This window comes from Zeugodacus cucurbitae, chromosome 3, assembly GCF_028554725.1.
Source record: "Zeugodacus cucurbitae isolate PBARC_wt_2022May chromosome 3, idZeuCucr1.2, whole genome shotgun sequence".
NCBI classification, from domain to species: domain Eukaryota; kingdom Metazoa; phylum Arthropoda; class Insecta; order Diptera; family Tephritidae; genus Zeugodacus; species Zeugodacus cucurbitae.
In genome coordinates this window covers 42,556,462-42,584,003 of record NC_071668.1, presented here as the reverse complement: position 1 = coordinate 42,584,003, position 27,542 = coordinate 42,556,462, and the positions used below count along the sequence as shown (strand labels likewise).

At 36.6% G+C, this 27,542-nt stretch overlaps 1 protein-coding gene and 1 pseudogene across 6 annotated transcripts in view; one reads left to right on the top strand and one right to left on the bottom strand.

The window, feature by feature from the left end:
- Positions 1-27,542, top strand: part of LOC105219768 (cyclin-dependent kinase 5 activator 1) — a 45,824-nt gene continuing 18,282 nt past the window's right edge. Inside the window, exons 1-5 of one of the 6 annotated variants that reach the window (XM_054226639.1) lie at positions 1-1,271; positions 1,417-1,557; positions 19,799-20,054; positions 22,060-22,900; positions 25,771-25,908. In XM_054226639.1, the coding sequence (XP_054082614.1) occupies positions 22,079-22,900; positions 25,771-25,908 (960 nt within the window). In that variant the 5' untranslated portion in view covers positions 1-1,271; positions 1,417-1,557; positions 19,799-20,054; positions 22,060-22,078. Of the gene's footprint in view, positions 1,272-1,332; positions 1,558-14,709; positions 15,151-19,798; positions 20,055-22,059; positions 22,901-25,770; positions 25,909-27,542 lie in introns of those variants that run through there. The other 5 variants (XM_054226637.1, XM_054226638.1, XM_054226641.1 and 2 more) reach the window with 5 other exon arrangements.
- On the bottom strand, positions 7,276-7,867 carry LOC128920131 (tRNA (adenine(58)-N(1))-methyltransferase catalytic subunit TRMT61A-like; annotated as a pseudogene).

Genomic DNA, 27,542 nt, shown 5'->3' with positions numbered 1-27,542 from the left:
CCAACATGATAAAAGAGGAAAATGAACTTAAGCCACTTTCAAAATAAACGGCTTAAATAGCAATTGAAAAAAAAAAACAACCTTGGAGTGGCCAGGAACGGTTATTTTGCATATGGCTCAAGCAGCTCACGACTTCCGGTTTTAGACGAAGTATCCTAAAAAGATGAGCTAAGGTAATAACAAAAGGATTATTACTCCAGGAGGAACCCACGCAAGTGGCAATCCACCCAGAGCTTCGGCTGTGGCCGGGGCACGGATTCTGGAGGCCCCAACCCCGCCCAAAGACGAACAAAAATGTTCGCCAAAACAAAAAACAGAAAGTCTATCAAACGCTCCGGTGGCGCTAGACGCTAGACGCGCAGCGCGCAAACATGGGCTAGTGGCTGCCGGAACAAGCCTTCATGACAGTGGGACCCCCCTCTCGTTACGAACGAAATTCCGCTGGAGTCAGGGAAAAGCCCTCAGGTTCGGGGACCAGCAAGGAGAGCAACGCCAGTGCAGAGAAGGACAAGAGGTCCTACGCAGAGGTGACCCTTCCTTTCAACTATGCGATCCTAGACGCGGGTAGACCCGGGGGAGAGCATGTCGACGAAGCAGCAGACCTTGTTTGAGGCGGCTTCGGTGACGATCTAATGGACCTAATCCTATCGTCGACTTCCAACAGGTTTGTCTTCAAAATCGACATGGCTCGATTCGAGAAGGGTATCTTCCGCCTGGCCATCAACTCCTTGGAGGACACTTCAGCCATCCATTCCATGGTGGAGAGTCTGCCGGAGCTATGCGGGAACTGTAAGCTGCGCATCATGTCCACGGAGTCCATCGTTAAGATGCTGCCCAAACAGAACACGGCACTGAGGACGGATCTGTGGAAGATATTTCATCGCAGCAGCACTCCGGAAGGGGATGTCATCGTGATGGGTATAGATCCAGATTCATACTCGTTCCTGGAATCTGTCCGTCCTGACGAGGACCATTCTGCCAAGGCTAGTGCGAGGACACAGGTGGTACCACCACCGGTTAGAGTGACGACCGGAAGACCCCCGGGAACCACGTCGTCGACAGCACTGTCGAGGGTACTTAGGGATCCTCTCTCAACACACAGCGCATTGGGACAGGAGACTGAGACCGACGCGGAAATGGTGGACTTCTCAGGGCTGACCCCTTCTCAGGAGGATAAGCTCCTGAGTAGCCCTAAGCAATGCTGATCATGCAGATCAACTACCACCGAAACAGTGTGGCGTCCATTAATCTGGTCGACAGACTAATAAAAGGTAAGGTTGACATTTCCCTAATTCAGGAACCAGCCGAGTTACTGAATTAAGCTTGGAAAATCTTAAAATATTCTATGGTAATGGCAGGTCCAGTCCAAGGACCATCATTTTATGCAAAAATATTATAACTTTTCTCTTTCAGCAGACGTGTCGATAGAGGACATCCCAGTGGTCAAAGTAACCGACCATCCAATGCTTTTAGTGGTATTTTACCTGCCCTTCAACTCCCCATCTCCGTCCCCACGGAAGAGCTAACGGAAGATAACGGAGTACGCAGAAAAAACAGGTATGCAATGCAACGGACACTAATTCCCATCATACGGGCATCAGACTGTAATCTTAGGGGATTAGCCCTTTTCGAACACTTTAATTCTAAGGACCTTCTGACCATGAATTTAGGTAATACTCCCACCTTTATTAATAGGCGAAGAAGGGAAGTCCTAGATATAACGATATGCAATACTAATGGAGGGTCTCATTGGAGCACTCATTTTGCGGTCACCGGTACATTGTCTTTAGAGTCAACACCGGGGGCACAGAGCAACCGACGTTTAGGAACCAATCAATAACCAATTGGTGCAAATATCTGGCTGAACTAAGTCGCCTATTAGGCAGACTAGCAATTACAGGCCAGTTGAACTCCGAGTCAGCTTTTGACATAGAAGTGGGGAATCTCACACAGTAAAAAGCTTGTTCTTCTTCTTTTGTACAATCTACTCAGGTTGACGACCTCTTGTTCACTCCGGAGATGGTGATCAGGGCTTTTCGGAGTTTCAAACCTTTCAAAGCAGCAGGCACTGATGGTTAATTCCTTGACCTATTATAATACGGGGCAGACTTACTATCAATCGGGATGACAAAAATATACCCCGCCTGTGTCTAGCGTACACCCCAAAATCTTATAGGTCGATTACTCTAACCTCCTTCCCACTTAAAAGTAAAGAAAGAATCTTAATTAAACAACAAATTCCACCCAAACGTTTGGTCTTACAATTGTACCTAGTATACAATGATTAAATACTATCAACAATTCAATTATAATAACTTAAAAATAATGATTAAAAGCTAAATGTTAGATAAATTCATTTGTTGCTAGAGTTGCCTTGCTACGTTTCAGTCTTTTTTCTCGTTCAGCAGTACCGATGAGTCTGGATGCCTCTTCATTTACATGCTTTATAAGCTTCAGTTCGTGAGTCTTTGCAAGTTTGGTTATTTCGTTTACTACTGAAATCACACCAAGATCACGGTGAAGGTTAGCAGATCTAACATACATACCAAGGAGCATTAACTATACTTCTTAGTACCTTATTTTGGAAGCGCTGAATGCAGGCAATACAGTTTTGACCTGAGCAACCCCATAGTTCAGCTCCATATGCCCAAATTGGTTTTAGTACTTGATTATATATACACAGCTTGTTTGCAATTGAAAGCGTGAATCTCCTACCGACCAAATGGTAAAACTTAGCAAATTTTAAATTCAATACTCTTTCCAGCGAAACTTAGCATCTAGGGTAATTCCTAGGTACTTAGCATTATTGTGATGTGGTATAGGAGTACCATTTATATAAAGGGCTGTGTCATCCGCAAATGTCGCTGTCACATAACTTGAGTCAGTGGAGATATCACTTGTAAAATGCAAGTAAAGCATTGGCCCCAATACGCTTCCCTGGGGAACACCCGCTTCTATCGGTTGCAAGTTTGAGTATTCATCCTCTTGCTTTATGCGAAAGTATCTATCTTTTAAGTAAGAAGCAATTATTTCGCAATATTTTTTGGGTAATATGCATTTCAGTTTCAGCAGTAGACCCGAATGCCAAACTCTATCAAAAGCCTGAGACACGTCTTGCAAATACTGCAGCTTTTTGTGCATTCGTTTTGGCCCATTCAGTTTCGTTTAATTTTATTGGTGCGACATGTTTTATGTGTTTATTTAATTCCTTGCAGCTTTAAAGAGCGAATAATCGGTAGTTTTATCAACAGTGAGTTTGGACAAATACGTTTTGAAGGACTAGTTTTTAAACTGTTTAAATTTTGTTTTTAGTTCCGCTGTACATCTATTAAGCTCTGTTTTGAGAGCATCCGACATAGTTTGCTGCCATCTTCGTCGAAGTTTGCGTTTTTTATGGATGCCATCTAAGATGTATTTTGGGAATTTGTTTCCACTTAGATTCACGCGAATATTCGGTGTACTGTCCCACGCAGCGTTTTGAATTACTTTTGTGAAGAATTCAACTTCACAATCTAAGTCGGCATCTGTGCGCTTTAGCTTAAAATCGACTTTATTTAGTATAGTCTTAAATTTATACCAATCAGTATGTTTATTAGATAAAGAACACGTGCCGGACGAAATTACTGGTTTTTCACATAAAATTACTGTTACATAAACTGGTGAATGATCAGAGCTATCTTCAATACGTAAATTTTCGATACTTTGTTGATGACAAAAAAGTCAAGTAGATCTGGTAATTTCCTACTATCTGCAGGCCAATAAGTGGGTCTCCCTGTCGAAATGACATTGCATCCAATAACTTGTATAGCTTTCAGTAGTTCTCGACCTTTGGTTGTAGTTAAACGTGATCCACAATGAGTGTGTTTTGCATTAAAGTCACCACCCATGATGTACCTTCCGTCTTCTCTTCTTCTCTTTCTACAAATAGTTTTTATAAACTTTCGGTTCACTAACAAAATCTTATAGGCCGATTAGTCTAACCTCCTTCTTACTAAAAAGTAAAGGAAGGATCTGTGGCGATTTCATTAAACAACAAATTCCACCCAAGCGTTTGGTCTCCAAGCAGCATGCGTATGTCAGAGGTTAGTCGGTTGATTCCGCTCTACATGAAGTAGTCGGGACCATCGAGAGTTCTTTGGATAAGAAAGAGTTCACCCTCGCGGTTTTTATAGACGTGGGGGGTGCCTGGCTAAGTTGAGTCATGTGCTCAGTAACAGACGAGCCATTTACGATGGAAGAATAAAAATCTCTCTCCAGAACACTTGTGGAACCCAGCAAGGAAGAATCCTGTCCCCTTGCTGTGGGTCACTCTGATCAACAAATTGATACTCTTACTTGACAGGGAGAATGTCGTATGTTATGTGGATTCACTGTTCAGGGAAAAATATCACGGCTCTTAGAGAAAGCCCTGGAAAACTCCTCTATTTGGGCAGAGAGACATGAGCTCTCGGTAAATCCGGAATAATCAGAAATCTGTCTTTTTACGAGAAAGACGAAAATTCCACAATTTAATCCCCCATCTTTAAGGGTAAAACCACTAAACTCTCTAGCTCCGTAAAATATCTTGGGGCTATCCTAGAATCTGGAGCTTTCGGCCACAAACGGCTGTATACAAGTGTTATTCGACCGATACTAACATATGGTGCACTAGTTTGGTGGAAAGCACGAAAAAGTGCCGGATTAAACCATTGGAACAGGTTCAGAGGACCGGTTTAATAGGGATAACCGGTGCTATGAAAATAACTTCAACAAAGGTCTTGGAGGTTATCCTAGATATCCGGCCAATACATATCCATGTGAATTATGATGCAGCGCTCACAGCGTGTAGGCTAAAGATCTTGGGCCATTGGACCCAAACATTGCACCAATGGGGATAAGGTATCATACTAAATCTTGTCACTGAACTCCGTTTAGGTTGGTTTTGAGACCGGGAAACTGAGATTGTTGGGCAAATAAAGGCACGGCGGTTAACAGAAGGTTTCTAGACCGAAGCATTCTCTTATAGGACCCCCAGAGGTGATCTTGTGCTTGATGCCCAGAGTATACTGAATTTTTAGGGAGAACATTTCTCCAGCCTGCTAAATGACAGTGAAAGTATAAACAAATTCGAATAGTAATTACCCGCCTGAAATACAACTTAGCGGGGGAGGCTAATGGATTGCCGGCCGATCTTTTAAAATGCGGCGACGAAGAACTGTTAAGGGACATGCATCACCATTCTGCAAAGAGGTCACACGAACGCATGCCTGACGATTGGAATCTCAGTGTACTCTGCCAAATCCATACATAGAGATCGCATAGAAGTTCCTGTCGTATTGTGTGAAAGACTAAAGCCCATAGTGTCCATGGATCAAATATTCACAATGCGCCAAACCTAAAAAAACGATACATACCACCTTATCATCGTGATGTATTTAATTTGGTATCTCCGCAAAACTAATACGGCTGTATTGAGTAACACCAAAAACTCCGTCAGGATCGAGAAGTACCTCTCCGAGCCGTGTGGTACCAAACACCTTGTGTGAACTCACTCTCTCTATCTAGAGGAATTAATACGAGCTGCTGAGCTAAGTAGAGAGGGTACAATATTCTATAAGAGTGTGCAGCTACTGGCGTTCGCCGATGGTATCGATATCATTGGACACAACCACCAAGTTCGGCTTTTTCCAGACTAGATAAAGATGCGAAGCGAATGGCTCTGGTGGTAAATGAGAACAACACGACATCATGACATCAAACAAACAGTCAGCGCACTCGCGATTTCCATCATGTTTTATGGTGTGTGGAAGCGTGGACGATGTCAACAGTCGATGAGAGGGCACTAGGAGTTTTCGATAGAAAGGTGTTGGGAAAGATTTATGGTCCTTTGAACATTAGCAGAGGTGAAAGCTGAGAGGAAAACCTCCACTCCGTTGGAAAGACCAGGTGGTATTACCGCCAAACAGCGAAAGGAAGAAACGAATGACGTGCTGCTGTTAACTCGACTATAATCTTTGTAAGCAGTATCTACGTCAGTAAAGAAGAAGATGTCATCACTTTCAAAAATCATCACTTGACGTTATAGCAAAGGGATTCAGAAGTTTAAGGAGGCAATCGGCAAAGACCCACAAAACACAATTAAATCAATTCAGTTCAGCATAGACAACATTTTTAATCAATTCGAGTAGCCGCCAGCGTCAACTGATCTGATGCAACACGAACAATCTGTTCTTCGGCAATCACGATCGTGTAAATGGTATGGCTGGCCTCGGTTGCAATCGTATCATGTCAGTTCATAGCGTTGCGACGATTGTTTGAATTGAAGTGAAACTTTGGGTAAACTATTTATAAGTAAATCTACGAGTAAAGTGCTGAACACAAAGACGACGTAGTGACGGCTGATCACAAATGTTGCTTTGAAGCCAGCGCCTTGAACATTTTGAAGACGGCAGCGACATATCAAACAGCAATTTCATTGTTACCGTACTAAAATCTTTCACTTCAATAAAATTTACATATTTAGTTTAAAGTGAAATTATTTGTGCAAAAAATTAAAAAAATGGTCGATTTATTTGTTTTAAATAATCGATTGTTATTATAAATGATATATCAAAGCCATTTTACGTTTATGCTGGCAAAATAACGTCATATTTGTTATAACTTTTAATAATTTTACATTTCATATATTAGTGGCAACTCTACAGCTGCCCATTGTCGTCGCCAAAATTAGAAACATTTTTAATTTAGCGACAACGACAACTACAAGCCTGTTGTCGCGTAGTCGTGCTGTTGTCAAAAAATCTGTGCCCATAAAAACGCGTGTTTTAATATTTGACAGATGTCGCTCGTCGATTGATACACGCTTCACTTGCCATAGCTATACCCGCTATTTTCGGTTAGTTCTACCAAAATCCCAAATGAGAATTTAATAACAAAATCATTAATTATATTTCATATTTATTTAAAATATCATGCCATTTAGGTGTCTTTTATTATATTTACTTTATAAATGTATTATCGTACTACACTATATATGTACATATGTAAAACGTATTGAATAGTTGAACAATTTTTGCTATCTGACAAAGGCTGGATGAAGAGTGGCAAATGTCAAATACCCCGAGCGGCCTGGAAGTGTAAGCTGCGCACATTATGTGAGGACTCTTTTGGTTTCTTTAGGAGTTTTTGTAAGATCTGTTCTTTCATTAATTTCACTAGTACTAGATTCTATAAAATATAAAGTAAAATTTGAATTTTTACAACATTAAAGTTGGTAATAATTACCTTATGTTTCAGGAATTCTAAATATATCACGGGCAACGTTCTAGTCATAACATCCATGCTTTTGCTGTAGTATTTCCATTGAACTAATTTCGGTGAATCCATGTCCTTGTAAAGTGATACAACAACGTTATGATTGCTCAATACAAGGTGAAAATGAATCAAAAAAGTTCTCCTAATTGAACATACAAGAAGTTTTTAAATTTCTATGATCACAAACATTCACTTAAATTTAACCTTTAATTTCTGAGTTTTAGCTGCTAATGGCACGGCCAACTGAGGGGCCGGTAATTCTAAAAATACTGCAACGGCTTTGCCCTCTAGCACATTGGCAAAACACAGTTTACACACGTCGCGATGATAAACTGTTACAAAAGCACCTAAACCATGTCGTTTCAGTTCTTCCCGGGCTTGTGTTGAGCAAAAGGTTTAATTGCACGTAAAAAAGTTACATTAAACCTAATATCTGGTGTGTAAATGATTTGTGTTCGATGTAGCAGCGTTTGCATCCATAGTTCTGGATTTGATTGCAGCACATATTCCATCGATTCGAAAGTTCTACGCTCCTACCATAAGTGACACCACTTAGGTTGCGTACCTTTAACGCGCCGTATGAGGTTTGAAATATCTGTATGGAAAATTTTAGAATTTAAGGCATGATAATATTATTATATTCAACAATTACTTACGTATTCAATGGTTCGCCCTTGATGTTGACCATTGTTGGCGTAGCTTCTATTGTGTGCTTCGAATTGACAATTCAATGAAGTATTACTGTATCAATCTCTTCAATTCCATATTTTGGCTTTAGAAAACTTTTATTTTACGTTTTTAAAATGCGTGCTTCAATAATTTAAACTTTAATTAGGCTGCAGATCACTGATTTAAATAAAACACGCAAAATAATACTTCACAAGCAGCCATGATATAGCTCAAAACAAAACTTGTTCAAACACACGAGATCTTTGGTTGTTTCTTTCTCTCATTCAGGGTGCTCTACGAGAGAAAAGTTGAGGTAAATGTTCATGCACATTTTACCCTTTGTTGCATATGTGTGTACGTAGTGGTGTTATTAAAATTTCTTTGAATGTGATGGAGTTTCAGTACCCATGACTTGCTGGGTAGTTTGTATCACTTCGGGTATTTGCTGCTGATGCGAACATTCATAAACAAATCAGGCATAAGCTGCTCGCTAGTGATTTAAATTTGTTCTCTTTCCCTTATTTGAGAAAGTGCCTCTGCCCAGCTGGTTGATGTCCTCATACGACTAAAGGCTGACATCACCGCCATCCAAGAAGTGCGATGGACGTGATAAGGACCGAAGAAGGTGGGTCCTTGTGACATCTACTACAGCGGCCATATAAAGGAGCGCAAATTTGGTGTGGGATTCGTGGTGGGAGAGAGACTCCGTCGTCGAGTCCTGGCATTCACTCCGGTGGATGAACGTCTAGCCACAATCCGTATCAAAGCGAGGTTCTTCAACATATCGCTGATTTGCGCCCACGCCCCGACGGAAGAGAAGGACGAAGTGATCAAAGATACCTTCTATGAGTGCCTAGAACGTACCTATGAGCGCTGCCCCCGCCACGATGTCAAAATCGTGCTAGGCGATTTCAACGCTAGGGTGGGTAAAAAAGGTGTCTTCGGCACAACAGTCGGAAAATTCAGCCTCCATGACGAAACATCACCAAACGGTCTGAGGCTGATCGACTTCGCCGGGACCCGAAATATGGTCATCTGTAGTACTAGATTTCAGCATAAGAAAATCCATCAAGCTACTTGGCTGTCCCCGGATCGAATCACTCGCAACCAGATCGATCATGTTGTGATAGATGGACGACATGTCTCCAGTGTTTTTGATGTGCGTACTCTTCGTGGTCCCAACATCGACTCGGACCTCTATCTTGTAGCAGCTAAGATACGCACCCGCCTCTGTGTAGAAAAGCGCACACGTCAACAAACACAAGGAAGGTTCGACATCGAGAAGCTGCAATCACAACCGACAGCCGAACGATTTTCTACTCGACTTGCACTCCTGCTCTCTGAGAGCACTCATCAGCATCTTGGTATAAGGGAGCCGTGGGACGGCATATCAAACTCCTTACGTACAGCTGCAACCGAAACCATTGGATTTCGGAAAAGCCAAAAAAAACAGCTGGTATGATGAGGATTGTCATCTCGCAGTGGAGAGAAAACATACTGCCTACCTCGCAATGTTGCGATCGACCGCAACACGAGCGGGATGGGAAAGATACCGCGAGCTGAAGAGGGAAGCGAGACGCATTTGCAGAAAAAGAAAGAAAGAGGCAGAAATGCGTGAGTATGAAGAGCTTGACAAGCTGGCCGACAGGGGTAATGCTCGAAAATTTTACGAAAAGATCCGGCGACTAACTGAAGGTTTCAAGACCGGAGCACACTCCTGTAGGACCCCCAGCGGTGATCTAGTGGTTGATGACCAGAGTATACTGTGTTTGTGGAGGGAACACTTCTCCAGCCTGCTGAATGGCAGTGAAAGTACAACACTAGGAGATGGCGAACCCGATTCCCCAATCGACGACGATGGAACAGATGTTCCATTGCCCGACCGTGAAGAAATTAGAATAGCAATTACCCGCTTGAAGAACAACAAGGCGGCGGGGGCCGATGGATTGCCGGCCGAGTTATTCAAATACGGCGGCGAAGAGCTGATGAGGTGCATGCATCAGCTTCTTTGCGAAATATGGTCGGAAGAAAGCATGCTCGACGATTGGAATCTCAGTGTACTCTGCCCAATCCACAAAAAGGGAGACCCCGCAATCTGTGCCAATTACCGTTAGATAAGCAAACTAAATATCGCCTATAAGGTTCTATCGAGAGTACTCTGTGAAAGACTAAAGCCCACCGTCAACAAACTGATTGGACCTTATCAGTGTGGCTTTAGACCTGGAAAATCCACAACTGACCAGATATTCACCATGCGCCAAATATTGGAGAAGACCCGTGAAAAGAGGATCGACACACACAACCATTTTGTCGATTTTAAAGCTGCCTTCGACAGCACGAAAAAGAGCTGCCTTACGCCGCGATGTCTGAATTTGGTATCCCCTTAAAACTAATACGGCTGTGTAAGTTGACGTTGAGCAACACCAAAAGCTCCGTCATGATTTGGAAGGACCTCTCCGAGCCGTTCGATACCCAAAGAGGTTTCAGACAAGGTGACTATCGTGTAACTTCTTTAATTTGATGCTGGAATAAATTATACGAGCTGCAGAGCTAAAAAGAGAAGGTACAATCTTCTATAAGAGTGTACAGCTCCTGCCTTACGCCGATGATATTGATATCATCGGAAGCAACAACCGCGCCGTTTGTTCTGCTTTTTCCCGCATGGATAAGGAAGCGAAGCGAATGGGTCTGGAGGTGAATGAGGACAAGACGAAATATTTCCTGTCCTCAAGCAAACAGTCGGCGAATTCGCGTCTTGGCTCCCACGTCACTGTTGACAGTCATAACTTCGAAGTTGTAGATAATTTCGTATAGATGGGAAACAGCATCAACAACACGAACAATGTCAGCCTCGAAATCCAGCGCAGAATCACTCTTGCCAACAAGTGCTACTTTGTAGGCAATTGAAAAGTAAAGTCATCTCTCGACGAACCAAAATCAAACTCTACAAGTCGCTTATCATTCCCGTCCTGCTTTATGGTGCGGAAGCTTGGACGATGTCAACATCAGATGAAACGACACTAGGAGTTTTCGAGAAGAAAATTTTTCCAAAGATTTATGGACCTCAGAACATTGGCAACGGCGAATACCGCAGACGATGGAACGATGAGCTGTACGAGTTATACGACGACATTGACATAGTTCAGCGAATAAAAGACAGCGGCTACGCTGGCTAGGTCATGTTGTCCGAATGGACGAAAACACTCAAGCTCTGAAAGTATTCGATGCAGTACCCGCCGGAGGAAGCCGAGGAAGGGGAAGGCCTCCACTCCGTTGGAGGGACCAGGTGGAGAGCGACCTGGTTACACTTGGAATCTCCAACTGGCGCCGAACTGCGAAGGAAAGAGAGGAGTGGCGCGCTCTCATCGATTCGGCTATAACCGGCTAAACGGTTCAACGCCAATTACAAACATACGTAATCTTAGATGTATACTAATATGATGATTTTCGTTATTTTAATGGACTTTATGCCGAATACATGAGTCAAATTGTGCTTAAAGTGAAGTTCTTCAAAAAATTTAATGTAATGCATCTCAGAGATAATCATGAAGATCTGGCCCAAATATAAAAATAAGCAATTTACTAAGGGACATTTCCTCATACAAGTTTGTTTCACTTTTCTTTGCAAAAAGAAAAAATAGCAAATAAAACCGATCTTAGAGATTTACCGATATATTTCAGTAAAAAATGTCACACCTGAAATGCATGTGCAACATAATGGGAGACTATAAAAGCGAATCACATTTGTATCACATTTACCCAGATCTCTATCATGTTTATGTAGTATAACTCTTGTAAAAATGTTTATCTACTTAGATCTCATTTGAACACTGAAATGACAACAATAACAGGGAATAGCCGAGGTTCAGTAACATAAAATATAATAGAAACAAGTAAGGAAGGGCTAAGTTCGGGTGTAACCGAACATTTTATACTCTCGCAATTTATTTATTTAACTTTATTTATATTAATAATACACAGTTTGACCCACATATTCGTCATATATAGCGCATAAAGTCCATTGAAAGTTGGAAACCATAATATTAGGTTAGAAGCTCCGAGGCCCTCGTGTTCGATATATGAGGCCTTAAAAACCTATGGTCCGATTTCGGCGATTTTAAGAATGGGGCTGCCACACTATAAACATAGTATTTGTGCAAAGCTCTGCACAGATATCTTCACTAGTGCTTACTTTATATATTGTAAAGTAAGCGATTCAGATAGTCTTCAAAGTTCTGGTATATAGGAAGTAGGCGCGGTTGTGAAGCGATTTGGCTTTTTTTCACAACATATCATTGGGATGTAAGGAAACTATTACAGACCAAGTTTCATTGAAATCGGTAGAGTAGTTCCTGAGATATGGTTTTGGACCCATAAGTGGGCGACGCCATGCCCAATTTCCATTTTGTAAAAAAATCTGAGTGTAGCTTCCATCTGTCATTTCTTATGTGAAATTTAGTGTTTCTGACGTTTTTCGTTAGTAAGTTAACCCACTTTTAGTAATTTTCAACCTAACTTTTGTATGGGAGGTGGGCGTGGTTATGATCCGATTTCTTTCATTTTTGGACTGTATTAGGAAGTGGCTAAAAAAACGACTGCAGAAAGTTTGGTTTATATAGCTCTATTGGTTTGCGAGATATGTACAAAAAACTTAGTAGGGGCGGGGCCACGCCCACTTCCCCAAAAAAATTACATCCAAATATGCCCCTTCATAGTGCGATCCTTCATACCAAATTTTATTTCCATAGCTTTATTTATGGCTTAGTTATGGCACTTTATGTGTTTTCGGTTTTCGCCATTTTGTGGGCGTGGCAGTGGTCCGATTTTGCTCATTTTCGAAAGCAACCTTCCTATGGTGCCAAGAAATAAGTGTGCCAAGTTTCATCAAGATATCTTAATTTTTACTCAAGTTACAGCTTGCACAGACGGACGGACGGACGGACAGACAGACATTCGGATTTGAACTCCACTCTTCACCCTGATCACTTTGGTATATATAACCCTATATCTAACTCGTTTAGTTTTGTTAGTAGTTTCGTTTAGTGTTACAAACAACCGTTATGTGAACAAAACTATAATACTCTCTTTAGCAACGTTTGTTGCGAGAGTATAAAAATGAACATTTAAATTTTTCTTAATAAAACAATTTAATTTTTTCTGTTATTTTATGTCTTTGAACCCCAAAAAGTAATTTAAATTAAAACAAGTAAGGAAAGGCTAAGTGCGGGTGCAACCGAACATTTTATACTCTCGCAATTAAAAAAAATGATTTAGATAACACACAAATACCAAAAAATAGAATAACGAAAATCAGCATATATAGTATATGAGAGCTGATACATATATACCGAATAAAGGCCACCGTATTTTTTAAAAACCTATAATTAGGTATATCGGAGCTATATTAGGAGATGTTACAACCAGATTTTAATAATTTTAATTTTTTTTTTTTATTTTTTAATTTTTTAATTTTTTGAACAGACACACATTTGCATATGCACTATTTGTGTAAAGGTTTATTCCGCTATCTTCATTGGTTTCTTATGTATACATTATATAGTGAAGAAATCAGATGGAATTCAAAATTGAGTTACAAGGTTGTGAACCGATTTCGCTTTAGTTTTTATCCGTGTTATCAGGGTGTCAAGAAAATATTATATACTGAATTTCATTGAAATCTGTCGAGTAGTTCCTGAGATATGGTTTTTGACCCATAAGTGTTCGATGCCACGCCCATTTTTCATTTTGTAAAAAATCTGAGTGCAGCTTCCTTCTGCCATTATTTCTGTGAAAGTTAGTATTTCTGACGTTTTTCGCTAGTTAGTTAACCCACTTTATGTAATTTTTAACCTAACCTTTGTATGGGAGGTGGGCGTGGTTATTATCCGATTTCAACTATTTTCATGGTGTGTGGTGGGGTACGTAAGAGAACCGATTGCAGAAAGTTTGGTTTATACAGCTTTATTGGTTTGCAAGATACATACAAATAAACGATTTGGGGGCGGGGCCACGCCCACTTTCCCAACAAAATTACATCCAAATATGCCCCTTCCTAGTGTGATCCTTTATTCCAAATTTTACTTTTATAACTTAATTTGTGGCTTAGTTTTGACACTTTATAAGTTTTTGGTTTTCATTTCCATTTTGTGGGCGTGGCAAAGGTCCGATTTTGCCCATTTTCGAAAGCAACCTCCTCAGTGTGCCAAAGAATACGTGTTCCAAATTTCGTTAAGATATCTCAATTTTAACTCAAGTTATCCGTTGCACGGACAGACAGACGGACAGAGAGACTTCCGGATTTCAACTCGTCTCGTCATCCTGATCATTTTGATATATATAACCCTATATTTAACTCGTTTAGTTTTATGACTTACAAACAACCGTTATGTAACAAAACTATAATACTCTCTTAGAAAATTTTGTTGCGAGAGTATAAAAATTTTGTTTTTCTGTATTTTATGTAAACAAATGTGGAAACTTTAGTGTGTTATTACAATCGTAGTTAATTAGCATTTGTTGGAATTTTAATGTAATTTTGACGATGTATGTATGTACATATTTTCTCAAATAACTAGGATATTAAAAAAGGTAACATGGAGTCTGGGACTCTTAAAGTCGAGTCATGACTAAAATAAGTAATTATAAAACTAACAGTTTATATCATGTGGGTGTGTTAAGTTAGAAATCACGAATTTACAATTAACTGGCCTTGCGTAAATGGAAGAAAACGTTTGAAATTAATTTTTGATATGTTGTGTTGTTAAAGATTACATTGTAATATAAATTGTAAAATTGCAACATTGTGAGACCATAAATATGACTTCTTACTGAGCATGCTCTATGCTTAGTATGTATTTATATATGGAGTATACTAATAACGTATTTACCCCAGTTATGCGACTGCGCTTTAAAGAAATCAATTTCGGTGAAAATAAAAACATTTCTAAAAATTTACACGGTGCCACTAATTATACTTATTAAAAAGAACAAATGTACCGTAAATTCTTGTATTCCCATAAATACGGAGATTAATAAAAGTCTTCAATAAAATTATATTAAAAGGAAAATAAAAGCTTACATTAGCTGAGCTATGTGCATTGGATATTTCCTTGAAGTAAATGCTATCCATGATGTGTTATTAATACAAACTTCATATTAAATATATACAATAATTGACATTGTGAAAAGGTAAAAAATGTTAAATTTCAAATTCACATTACATTAAATGTTTATTCTGTTAATTTTTAAATTAATTATGGGAGTGTGGTGTGTACATCCAGCATCGATTTTTAGACCCAGTGAAACAATTTTTTCTAAATAATATATAGTATAACAACTAATATTTAATAAACTTAAAACTAACTATTAAAAAATAACCACAAATGGATACACCTAATTTGCAATATACAACGTATTACATGAATACGAATCAAAAGTCGTCTACTAATTTACTTTTTCTTTATTTTTTTAACATTTCACATAAATACTAGATAGCAGATTTGAAACTTGAACATGTGTTTGTAGATGTAACTACTTTGCCATTAAGTATGTTTTAATTAACCAACTCTGATGATTTCTTTGTTTAACAATTATTTCTTATTAATATAAATGTAAGCTAGTAAAATGAAAACTTTGCAAGTTATATGTACATAAACATGTATAACATGTTAGGATTTATTATATTTAGGCGTGGCAGTTTGGCCAAAGGACAAAAGTCTATATGGAATATATGTATGTATATACAACTTATTCTGTACTTATAATAGTCATTAATTACAGAATGTATTTATTATATTTATATCTGTTCAAAAATGTCGTATTCGCAGGTTTACAAACAAAATTTACTGGATTAAAATTCACTTAATTATTTAGATTGAAAACGTATTCAATTTATTTGTTGTTTTAAATTCACCCATCCCATTTAAAAATTGTTGAATCAAAAAAATTTAAAGACGAATAGTTATTATTCTTTAACACATCGTTTGAAAAGTATAAGATATACATATACATATATACATACATACGAAGGTGAATGTCGATATGTTTCACGTTAATCTGAGCTGTGTTTGAATCGTTTAAATCGAATATTAGTAAATAATTTAATTGCGGAAATCAGTTGCTATGGTAAGGAGTGCGTCGGGGTATGTGGAAAGAGTTGAAATAAGTTTCGAGGACATCATGCAAAATGCATCATTCTTTTCAGTATTTCAATTTTTAATGAGGTTATCTCTTGTTGACTTCACTTAATTGGTCAACTTAATATAACTCAGTGTGTCACAGAAACATTTTCATTACTGCTTGTATGTCAATCAGTAAACATACATAATTATTTCCAAGATAGCAAGGGGGACTCTTATTTCGCTTATAAAGCAGACCACTTTTTATTCACTAAGAAAAGAAAATTGGGACGCTGAAATTTCAGCGGCGGGAGTAAACAGCTATTGAAAAGTAATGTATATACATATGTGAGATTATTAGATAAATAATATTAACTAGAGGAATGTTACCTTCGTAACTAATAGATGTGGACACCAATACAGATATATTATAACTATTAGCTATTTTATTTCTAGAGTTCTTATCTAGAAACTGTATTTTTAATACAGCTTCACCTGCATGTTTGTATGTGTTTGTTTGACACTTTTTCCACTAAAGTGGCCCTAAAAGTATGCAACGTTTCACTATAAGTTTCAACAGTAATTCTATACGATATACGTTTTTTGTCGATGGTGTTTTTATACTCTCGCAACAAAAGTTGCTAAGAGAGTATTATAATTTTGTTCACATAACGGTTGTTTGTAAGTCATAAAACTAAACGAGTTAGATATAGGGTTATATATATCAAAATGATCAGGGTGACGAGACGAGTCAAAATTGAGATATCTTTATGAAACTTGGAACACATGTTCCTTGGGACCTTGCGAAGGTTGCTTTCGTAAATGGGCAAATCGGGCCACTGCCACGCCCTCAAAATGGCGAAAACCGAAAACACATAAAGTTTCGTAACTAAGCCATAAATAAGTAAGTGGGCGTGGCCCCGCCCCTAAATTGGTTATTTGTATATATCTCGCAAACCAATAAAGCTATATAAACCAAACTTTCTGCAGTCGTTTCTTCTAGCCACTTATTAATACAGTCCAAAAATGAAAGAAATCGGATAATAACCACGCCCACCTCCTATACAAAAATTAGGTTGAAAATTACTAAAATAACATTAACTCACTAACGAAAAGCGCCAGAAACACTAATTTTTTCCAAAGAAATAGCAGAAAGAAGCTACACTAAGATCTTTTTACAAAATGGAAAATGGGCGTGGCATCGCCCACTTATGGGTCAAAAACCATATCTCAGGAACTACTCGACAGATTTCAATGAAACTTGGTATATAATATTTTATATTTATATAATATTATTGACACCCTGATGACACGTGTGGAAATTGGATGAAATCGGTTCACGACCACGACAACTTCCCATATAACTCAATTTTGAAGTCCATCTGATACACTCTACTGCTGTATATGATCCGTGGCATCACTTGTGAAAAAATTGTCGAAATCGGACTATAACTTTTCAATGCCCCGGATATCGAATATGAAGAACTCAGTGCCTTATGGTAATAATTAATCGTTTTCTTCTAATAGTGAGTCTCTATACCAGAAATGGTTAAAATCGGGCCATAACTTCCTCCCTAGCTCTCATATAGCTAATTAAAGGATTTTTAAAAATACGATGGGCTTAATAGCTTATAAATAAATAGCCAAATTAAGTGAGCATATACTCTCAGTTATAATGTATGTTGGTGATGAAAATTAGTGAAATGGTACAGGAATTACCTCAACCTATGTACTATATATGATTATTTTCGGTTTTCTATTAGACTTTATGCTGAATATATGACTCAAATTGTGTGTGATCTTAATAAAAATATAGCAATAAATTGCGGGAGTATAAAATGTTCGGTTGCACCCGAACTTCGCCTTTCCTTACTTGTTTCAATAACTTATGTTCTCAAACAAATATTCTTGAAGAAAATTAAAAGAGTACGTGTAGCTAAATACAAAGTTAGAATTATATCCCTTTACCTTTTTCGAAACAGTATTTTACCTCTATTCACGATCTTTCTATAACTAAACATATGTATGTACTATTCTAAACTAATCAAATCTGATGGGTAATTTTTCCCAATTTCTACTGGCAACTAAATATGTTTCAAAAAATCTCTATCAAAAGACAAACGACACGCTTTGGTTAAAAAACGTGGGTTACTTCGTATTATATTTTTCTCATTTTAAGCTTTTTAACCAAGAATACAAGTATTTTTCGTTAATTATTTTTGTCAGCTTATATTAAACATTATTTTTATTGTCTGGCATCATTTCAAACTTCATAGTAATATATAATCATATATTGTAAACTTCATGTGAATATACCATTTCCACAAAGAAAAATTCGTATCATGAATTTCGTGCGAATCAAAACTTATACAGTCCAAAGTGTATTCAACAAAGTGAACTAAGTATTTGACATACCCTTGTTTGACAATTAAATAGTAAACAATTCATGTATTTGTTTACATTAACCCGAAAAAGACCCCATAATTTAGTTGGAAGCTAAAACATAAAGGAATTAATTAAATACCATATGTAAATATTATTATTAATTTCTATATAATTTGTTTTTAAGTTATTCAAATAAAATTGTTCGTTAGTTTTTAAAAACTAGTTGTAGTGATATCCAATATTGTTATAGTTTTAAAAAATGTTTGTAATAAAAAAAAAATTGTCAGTTGGAGCACAAAACATTAGTAAATTGCTTACATGAATTGTTTTGCACAAGCAGAAAGTATTCGTCATTTTCTTTTATTTATTTAAAAAATGTTTTTTTTTTTTTTTGGTTTGAAATTTGTTTACTTTTGAATTTCAAAATTTGAATTTTTGAATAAATGTAAGGGTTAATTCAATGGCAACAAACATGTTAAATTCGGGTAAAGAAAAATTAAATGTCATATACAGTGGAACTTCTCTAACTCGAATCACCATAATCCACAAAAAAACTTCGAATTATAGAATTATCCAAAAAGCTGTAAAATATAGATTTATACACAGTTTTATTTATTTCATTGGCAAAAAGTTTTTGCACATATGTTAAAACATGTATTATGTAATTTTGTTTGTTGTATTTTGCTATTGTTTGGCTTGACGTCTGTATCTCATGCCTTGTGTTAGATGATTTATGCAATCCATAAGTGTAATATAATATTTTTTGTTCGCCTCCATACTATATAGAGGGACTCTTTTAAAATTCTGCCTCGATAGTAAAATTTTAAATTTTGTATTATGCCCTTGTCTAAAAGTTCGATTTATGGAATGAAATTTTTATGAAAGTCGCCTTCTATTGCCTCTTCAAGAGTTCGGGTTTAAAGAGAACTTCGAGTTATAGAAATTCGAGTTAGGGAAGGAAATTTGTATAAAATTTGGCTTCTAAACGCTATTGCCACTCCAAAAGTTCGAGTTATGGAAGTTCCACTGTACTTAGCTCACTTTGTTGAATACACTTTGATACAGATATACCCCTCTTATAAGCGTCGTTAAAAAAATCACAACTTTTGTCCCTTATATCCGTATAAAGCTTATATCTGAAAACCGACTTATAAGCGGCTGAAACGAAATTTTGATTTGTGGAATCAAACATATATATATACTAAAATTCAAATCCGTCTAATTATATGAACAATACTCATAAAATTGTATTAAAACAAAAAAAAAAAACAACGAACACATTTATTCTTCCAACATAATGTTGTCCAAAAACGTCATCTGTGTTTTGTTAATAGATCTTCAGCTAGGTTCAATAGCTGTTCGCCACAAGAGGAGAAAGACATAGACTATAAGAACAGTTCTTTGTGAAGTCAGGAAAGCGCCCAAATCAGATGTTAAGACTCGAACCTACTACAAATCTGCATACATAGGTGTTTTACTACTGAATCCTCTAATTCGCAAGGATATTCAAAAAAGTGATATTCAAAGAATTTTAGTCTGGATCTCGCATAGACCTGGACGGCGCAACCGTTTAGCAGGAAACCACAACAGGTTAGTAGTGCTCCTACTTGTTGTCATTTTACTGTAGGTTAGCTTGACCTGCCTAGCCTGGTTAACTCAATTGTGAATTAGCTCAGTGCCACGGTGGATGGGATAGGGGTTCCTTTACCAGAACTGGCAGTCAGTGAACTTAACGCTAGTATAGCCGTAAAGTAAATAATAACTTCGCTGAATTATGAAGCCCAACATGTCGAGCCGAGCTATTCGCAAATAACTACATAGCAAACCTTAGTTCATATTAAAAAAGTTGTAAGAAATTATTAAATTGTTACTATTGATACTTATTCCCCTCAATAGATTTTGTGACAATTTCGTAGGATTTCACTTGTACAATTTTGGCACAGGGGCACACTGGTAGAAAAACCAGATCCCCTTTGAATATCTTTAGAATATCTGAGAGATTTAAGATTAAATTCGGCAAAAATAGTTCACAAGCACTGAGTTCCTCATGTTCGGTATCTGGAGTAAACTATTCAGATCGACTTCAAAGTTCTGGTATATAGGAAGTAGGCGTGGTTGTGAACCGATTTGGCCTATTTTCACAACATATCATTGGGATGCAAGGAAAATATTACAGGCCAAATTTTATTGATATTGGTCGAATAGTTTTGGAGATATGGTTTTTGAACCATAACTGGGCGGAACCACACCCACTTAAAATTTTGTATACCAATTTGTGTGGAGCCCTTCTATAACTTATGAGCGTGGCAGTGGTCCGATTTTGAACATCTTTGAAAGCAACAAAGAAACAAGTATGCCAAGTTTCATCAAGATATCTTAATTTTTACTCAAGTTACTGCTTGCACAGACGGACGGACGGACAGACAGACATCCGGATTTGAACTCCACTCTTCACCCTGATCACTTTGGCATATATAACCCTATATCTAACTCGTTTAGTTTTGGGTGTTACAATCAAAGCAAAACCATAATACTCTCTTAGCAACTTTTGTTGCGAGAATATAATAATGGTAAAGTTGGGCGATGCATTTTAAGAGATGGCTCAAATCTTTTAGATATTCCCGAGTCAATGTAAGTGCATTTACATATGTAGGTATAAACTATATGCCCAGTGTTAACATGCAGCATCTGATTATTTACAGATTCTTATCGTTCTACAGGATAAATGAAGAAGCATTTGAAAATATTATAAATGATATAAGACCTTTAATGAAACCAACGACAATAGCTGTCAAACTGGAACAGCACTTTGGAATTTCTTGCGGAAAAGGGATTTCAGAGATCCTGCCCTAATATGATGCATAGTGTTGTATAGATTTTAATATAAGTATATCCGACACATATGTATGTAAGTTAATATTAATACCAAATATTAGTGTAATCCTTTACCGGATTCCTTTAAAGATTTGTCTTCACCTACAAATGTTTCCCTGCCCTTTTTCTTTTTCTTTCCCTCTTTTTCGAATGACCACTTTGCGCGGATACTCGTATTGATATAAATAACCTTGTGACTTTTTATCATTTCATCAAAACTATTTAACGTTTCACCAAAACTACTCAATCACTTGGTTGAGCTTGTCTAGTTTTGATTAAAATTAAGATTTTATAACTTATTGTTAAGCTACAAAGAGCAGATTAAATTATTCGATTCGATTCGATTCGATTCATGACATAAGATTTTTTTGAAAATTTAGTCACATACCTATATAATTTATTTATTATAAATTACCTTATTGACATAAATAAAAAATATTACAGTTGATCTCCTTTTTGCACGGGTAACTGGGGCATTAAATTACTCGAAGAAATACAGAAGTTCGAGCGTATGTAGTGCACAAAACATGTTACTATTTCATATTATACAAAAAAAAAAGATCTTATTATTATACATAAATTTGTTGCTTTCATGCTATATATTATGTTTAAGATATTTTTTCTGGTTTAGTCGATTGAATATGCGTTTCCGAGAAAAACCTTCAAAGTCCTTTACTAACGGACGGAGCTCTATATTTTGACTTATATTACTATTTTTCAGACGTTATCAATTCTGCATAATGGGGACGGTATTGAGCTTTAATCCAAGAGAGCGCCATCCGTTTTATTCATCCCAGACTAGCATCCAATATAACCAACAATCTGACATTCGAAATGAATATATACTGGAAGGTTCTTCCTTAATGGACTCTCATTTGAACAACTTTTGCTACGAACAGTTGAATAATGCAAAAAATCAAGAAACGAAGCAAAGTATTCGAGTCCCGCTGGCTAAAAATGGAATAATTGCCCATAATGGATGTGGAAGAATCAATTTAAGCAAGCAGAGTCATGTGACCAGTTATAGTTTTAATAAATTGAAAGGTACAAAAGATGCAATTAACAATGACTTGGATTCACACAATGAAAATTCAGCACTTTTTACGGAAAAAAATACTATTGAAAAGAGTATGAAAAAGCACTCATTATTTATAAGTGCTTTGTCTTGGAAAAAACTTGCTGCGTCGCATAACAAAAAGAAAATTGAAAATAAAAATAAATGTGCGAATATACCTACTGGCTGTTTCAAAGCTCATCCATTAGATACATCGAATGTATCTTATACCGATAAAAATAAAAATGTTCGGTTGCATTTTAACCAAATTAACGACAGTCAACACATAAATTTAAATCAAGACGACACTCAGCCATGCAATACACACTTTTCAAATTCTAAAACTAAAAAGCAAATAACATCACAAGATCTTGTTAGAATTAATACCACGAATTTTAATAAGCATAACAAATTGATTCAAAAAGAGCCTCTGACTTTATCTTTGCCACCACAATCGCAAACAATTCAAAATAAAAACAGCCATATTCCAAGGAAAACTGTAATTCAGGTGAGTTTTAATAATGTATTTAATAAGTACAACAGTAACCTTAATATCACATCCATATACATACATATATGCTACATTAGTTGCATTGTGTGGTCAAGCGAAAGTTTATGAGGTGCCCTAATGCGCAAAGCCCAGATCAAGAGAAGGTTTGAAAAAAATTATTATTTATTTTCACAACATTATTAATTATTAACACACATTATTAATTCAACTGTTCAATAACAAAACTTTCAAAAGTTCAATTCTAATAATTCTAATGACTAGGGAGTCTTACTATGTGTACCATATGTTTTTGGGGTCACTGAATCGGAATCCGAGGCCCATTTCACCCCACCAGATCAGCGTTTTGACAAAACCCCAAAAACACAATATGGCGAATAGCGTTTTTATAAATTGATCGGGTTTTATCTGCGGACTGATAACGCTTCTTTCGCATGTCTTGTAGAGGAGTGGATATTTTTAATAATTGAGGATTTCACGAATTCTTTTACTTTCCTGAATGGTGCAGCTGTTTGGACAATTCAATGAAAAAAAATTGAAATTTAGTTAATTTGCTAAAAAGTAAATTTAGCTATCTTAGAATAGTTTTCGATTGAGACTACCACCTTGACTCGAAGGTGGCTGACTTTACTCACTACTTTTCGATCTGGATAGTGTTAGACCGCCGAAGGGACAACCGTTGGCTGGATTCCAAAATTGTAGAACCGACTGCATCATTAACACAATAAGAGATATTGAAATATGATGTATAACTTATACATATTAAGTTTATAACGTGAAAAGTTTTATTTTTTATCAGTGTTTAAAAAACTGCCGGCAATTTCATTTCTTTGCTTTTGCTTCGCCTTCTGCTTCGGAAAAAAAAACCGAAGTCGCAGTCGAAGCAGAGACAAAAATCAAATAGCAGCAACACTCGCCGTTTTAATTTTTTTGCTTCTTGCTTTGCTGTTGCTTTCGATCATGATCATAAGTCGAAGCAACAGCAAGTGTCGACTGTCGGCAGTCGCAGTCGCAAAAATTGATGTACTCGACTGTTTGCTGTTTTTGATTTCTGTTGCTATTGCTTTCAGTGAGCTGCAGCTATCATCGACTGTTTGCTTCATGTGATTTGACGATAAATTTTTTGCCTGCTGGCTTGTATAACTGATGGTCTAAGATTTGTTCGGTTATTAAATTGCGTACTTCCACTTTTCATATTTTTTTATTTTATGTATATACGTATAAAATAGGGAAAATGGTATATGTATATGTATTATATATTAACTTTGTTCTAACAAGTTATATACAGCCATGGTCACGAACATAGCACATTTATTTATAAGCAGAAATAAATGATTATAGGTACAATTCATAAAGATCTTTAAAAGTGTAAAATGGAATGAATAGTATGATTACATATTTATTCATTTAAGTAAAAATAGCAAATATTCATTCTGGAATGTATGCATTTATACGAAAATTATGATATTAAAATTTATAAGTAAAATTAATTTTCAAAAAGTTCCAATGTATCGATGGCTTTGTTCAAAAAGCTGGGATTTAATTTTACCAGCAAAAAGTATTATATATTAACTTTGTTCTAACAAGTTATATACAGCCATGGTCACGAACATAGCACATTTATTTATAAGCAGAAATAAATGATTATAGGTACAATTCATAAAGATCTTTAAAAGTGTAAAATGGAATGAATAGTATGATTACATATTTATTCATTTAAGTAAAAAAGCAAATATTCATTCTGGAATGTATGCATTTATACGAAAATTATGATATTAAAATTTATAAGTAAAATTAATTTTCAAAAAGTTCCAATGTATCGATGGCTTTGTTCAAAAAGCTGGGATTTAATTTTACCAGCAAAATGTTTTCAAGAACATCCTGGTTCAAGCGACTGCGGTAGTCAGTAAGCACATGTTTTAATATAGAAAATTATGTTATATAATAATTTAAGGAATTCGTTAACTTTAATCAATTGAAGCATTTGAATTTACCTGAGTTGGCGATATAGCATAACAAACAATACATAACCGAAATAAACATTAAACTCGGAATTTTAATTCTTGCGAGTGCGACCAAGCAGGCAAAAAATTTATCGTCAAATCACATGAAGCAAACAGTCGATGATAGCTGCAGCTCACTGAAAGCAATAGCAACAGAAATCAAAAGCAGCAAAAAGTCGAGTACATCAATTTTTGCGACTGCGACTGCCGACAGTCGACACTTGCTGTTGCTTCGACTTATGATCATGATCGAAACAAGAATTCACTATCCACGAAAGGGAATATTCAACATATAACTTTTTTGTACTATTGTTGTTAAATTCCGCCATTGCGGACTTCTTTTTCAAGTTAATTCATTTTTCACTTAGAATTTTAATTATTTTAATAATAATTAAGCACTAGCCTTGACTTCTGCTCTTTGTTTTGGTTTTATTGTTTTGTACCAACGTGCAATTTGTCAATTTTTCTTTCGGTTTTTGTTTTGCTCGCGTGTTCGGGGGTCGTGAAAGTGACACTCAGCAGGAAATCAAAACCCAAAAAAGCTAACTGTAAACGAATGACGTAATCTTGTCTTCTATCATTCTTGGATCGAAAGCAACAGCAAAGCAAGAAGCAAAGAAATGAAAACGGCGACTGTTGCTGTAATTTGATTTCTGTTTGATTTTTGTCTCTGCTTCGACTGCGACTTCGGTTTTTTTTCCGAAGCGGATGCCGAAGTCATAGCTCATTTTAAAAAGTCGCCGACAGTCGAAGCAGCAAAAAGCACAAATATTGCGACTTCTGCTACTTCGACTGCAGTTTTTTGAACACTGTATTTTATCACCTGGTTATAAAAGTATAAATATATTTATGTGCTTTACTTAATAGGCATCAACTTCTGAACTACTGAAATGTTTGGGAATATTCTTACATTATCGATGTAAAAAATTGAAAAATTTTGAAGCCGGAGACGCCGTCATGTGGTTAAGGGCTGTTGATAGAAGTCTATTACTTCAGGGGTGGCAAGTAAGTATATTTTTAATAATATTCTAATAACAGATATTATTTTTTATTATTACATTATTATTTAACATAATTTAAAAATTCGATTTTTTATTACATTTTATCTCACTGTGCGTTTTGGGATTTTTATTTCAGTGCAAAAAATGCATAATACTGTTTTTATCCTTCGGTCTGTCCATCTGCGTAAGCGATAACTTCAATAAAAATTAAGATATCTTAATAAAATTTGTTGCACATATTCATATGAGAGGGTTGGTATTGCAGATGGGCGAATTCGAAAAAAATGACAAAATGACGTTAACCGATAAGCTCTAAAGTGCTATAACTATAAATAAAGCTATAAAAGAAGAATGTGTTTCAGACAATCATAGGATCAGAGGATATGTACACATATCGTAAACTACTAAAGCTATAGCAACCAAACATTCTGGAGTCATTTCCCTTAGACACATCATTATATACCTTGAAAAATCGGATCATATCCACGTCTACTTCCCATACAAATGATATGTTGAAAACTACTAAAAGTTCCTAAACTCACTAACTGATAACAACAGAAACCCTAAATTTTATGGTAGAGAAACATGGATAAAAGAGCTGTACTAAGATTGGAATAAAAATGAACGTGGCGCCCCCTTATTATAAAACTATATTTCAGGAACAACACGACCAGTTTTAACGAGATTCGGGTTATAACGGGCAGAAACAGGCATACTTATACCAGAATTTTGAATTTCATCTGATTCGTTCACTTGTATGAATTGAGTGCCAGTGAAGATATCCGAACAAAATTTTGCAAAAATACTGCATTTATAGTGTGGCATCTTCAAAGAATCTTAATTAAAATGTTCGGTTATACCATAACGTATCACTAGTATGTATGTATGTATATGGTATATCTCTCAATTTATAAGTAATGTTTAAAAAACTATGAAAATAGGGCTCAGTAACCTGTTTAACATCATCCAAGATTTATCAACACTTACGCATTTTTTCCATGCAATTCGCTTCATGCACGTTTGGAGCCAGTCTTAAGTTTTGGAAACTCGTAGTCGTTTTGATACTCTTGGCGTTACTAGGGGTCCCTACTTGTCTTTGGACGTTCTTCCTATGGTTCACTAGCGATGAAGCTTTTCTCTGGCCCAAAACTGCTAGCATCTTGAATTCCATTAACGGCTACGAAAATTCCACAAATCCTGGCAACATATTTCTCGCTATTTGATAGGTTATGCTTATTGAAGGGTCAACCGCCGTTTTCTCTTGACTCCAAATTGTTATGCCCAACCTTTTGCGAATGTATACCTTCCAGTCAGACCATATCTTAACAATTAAAGAAACAAGTAAGGAAGGGCTAAGTTCGGTTGTGACCGAACATTTTATACTCTCGCAATTTATTTATTTATTATTGTATAATAGACAATTTGACTCACATATTCGTCATATATATGGTATAAAGTCAATTGAAAGTTGGAAACCATAATATTAGGTTAGAACCCTCGTGTTCGATATATGGGGCCTTAAAAACCTATGGTCCGATTTCGGCGATTTTTAGAATGGGACTGCCACACTATAAACATAGTATGTGTGCAAAGTTCTGCACCGATATCTTCACTAGTGCTTACTTTATATATTGTATA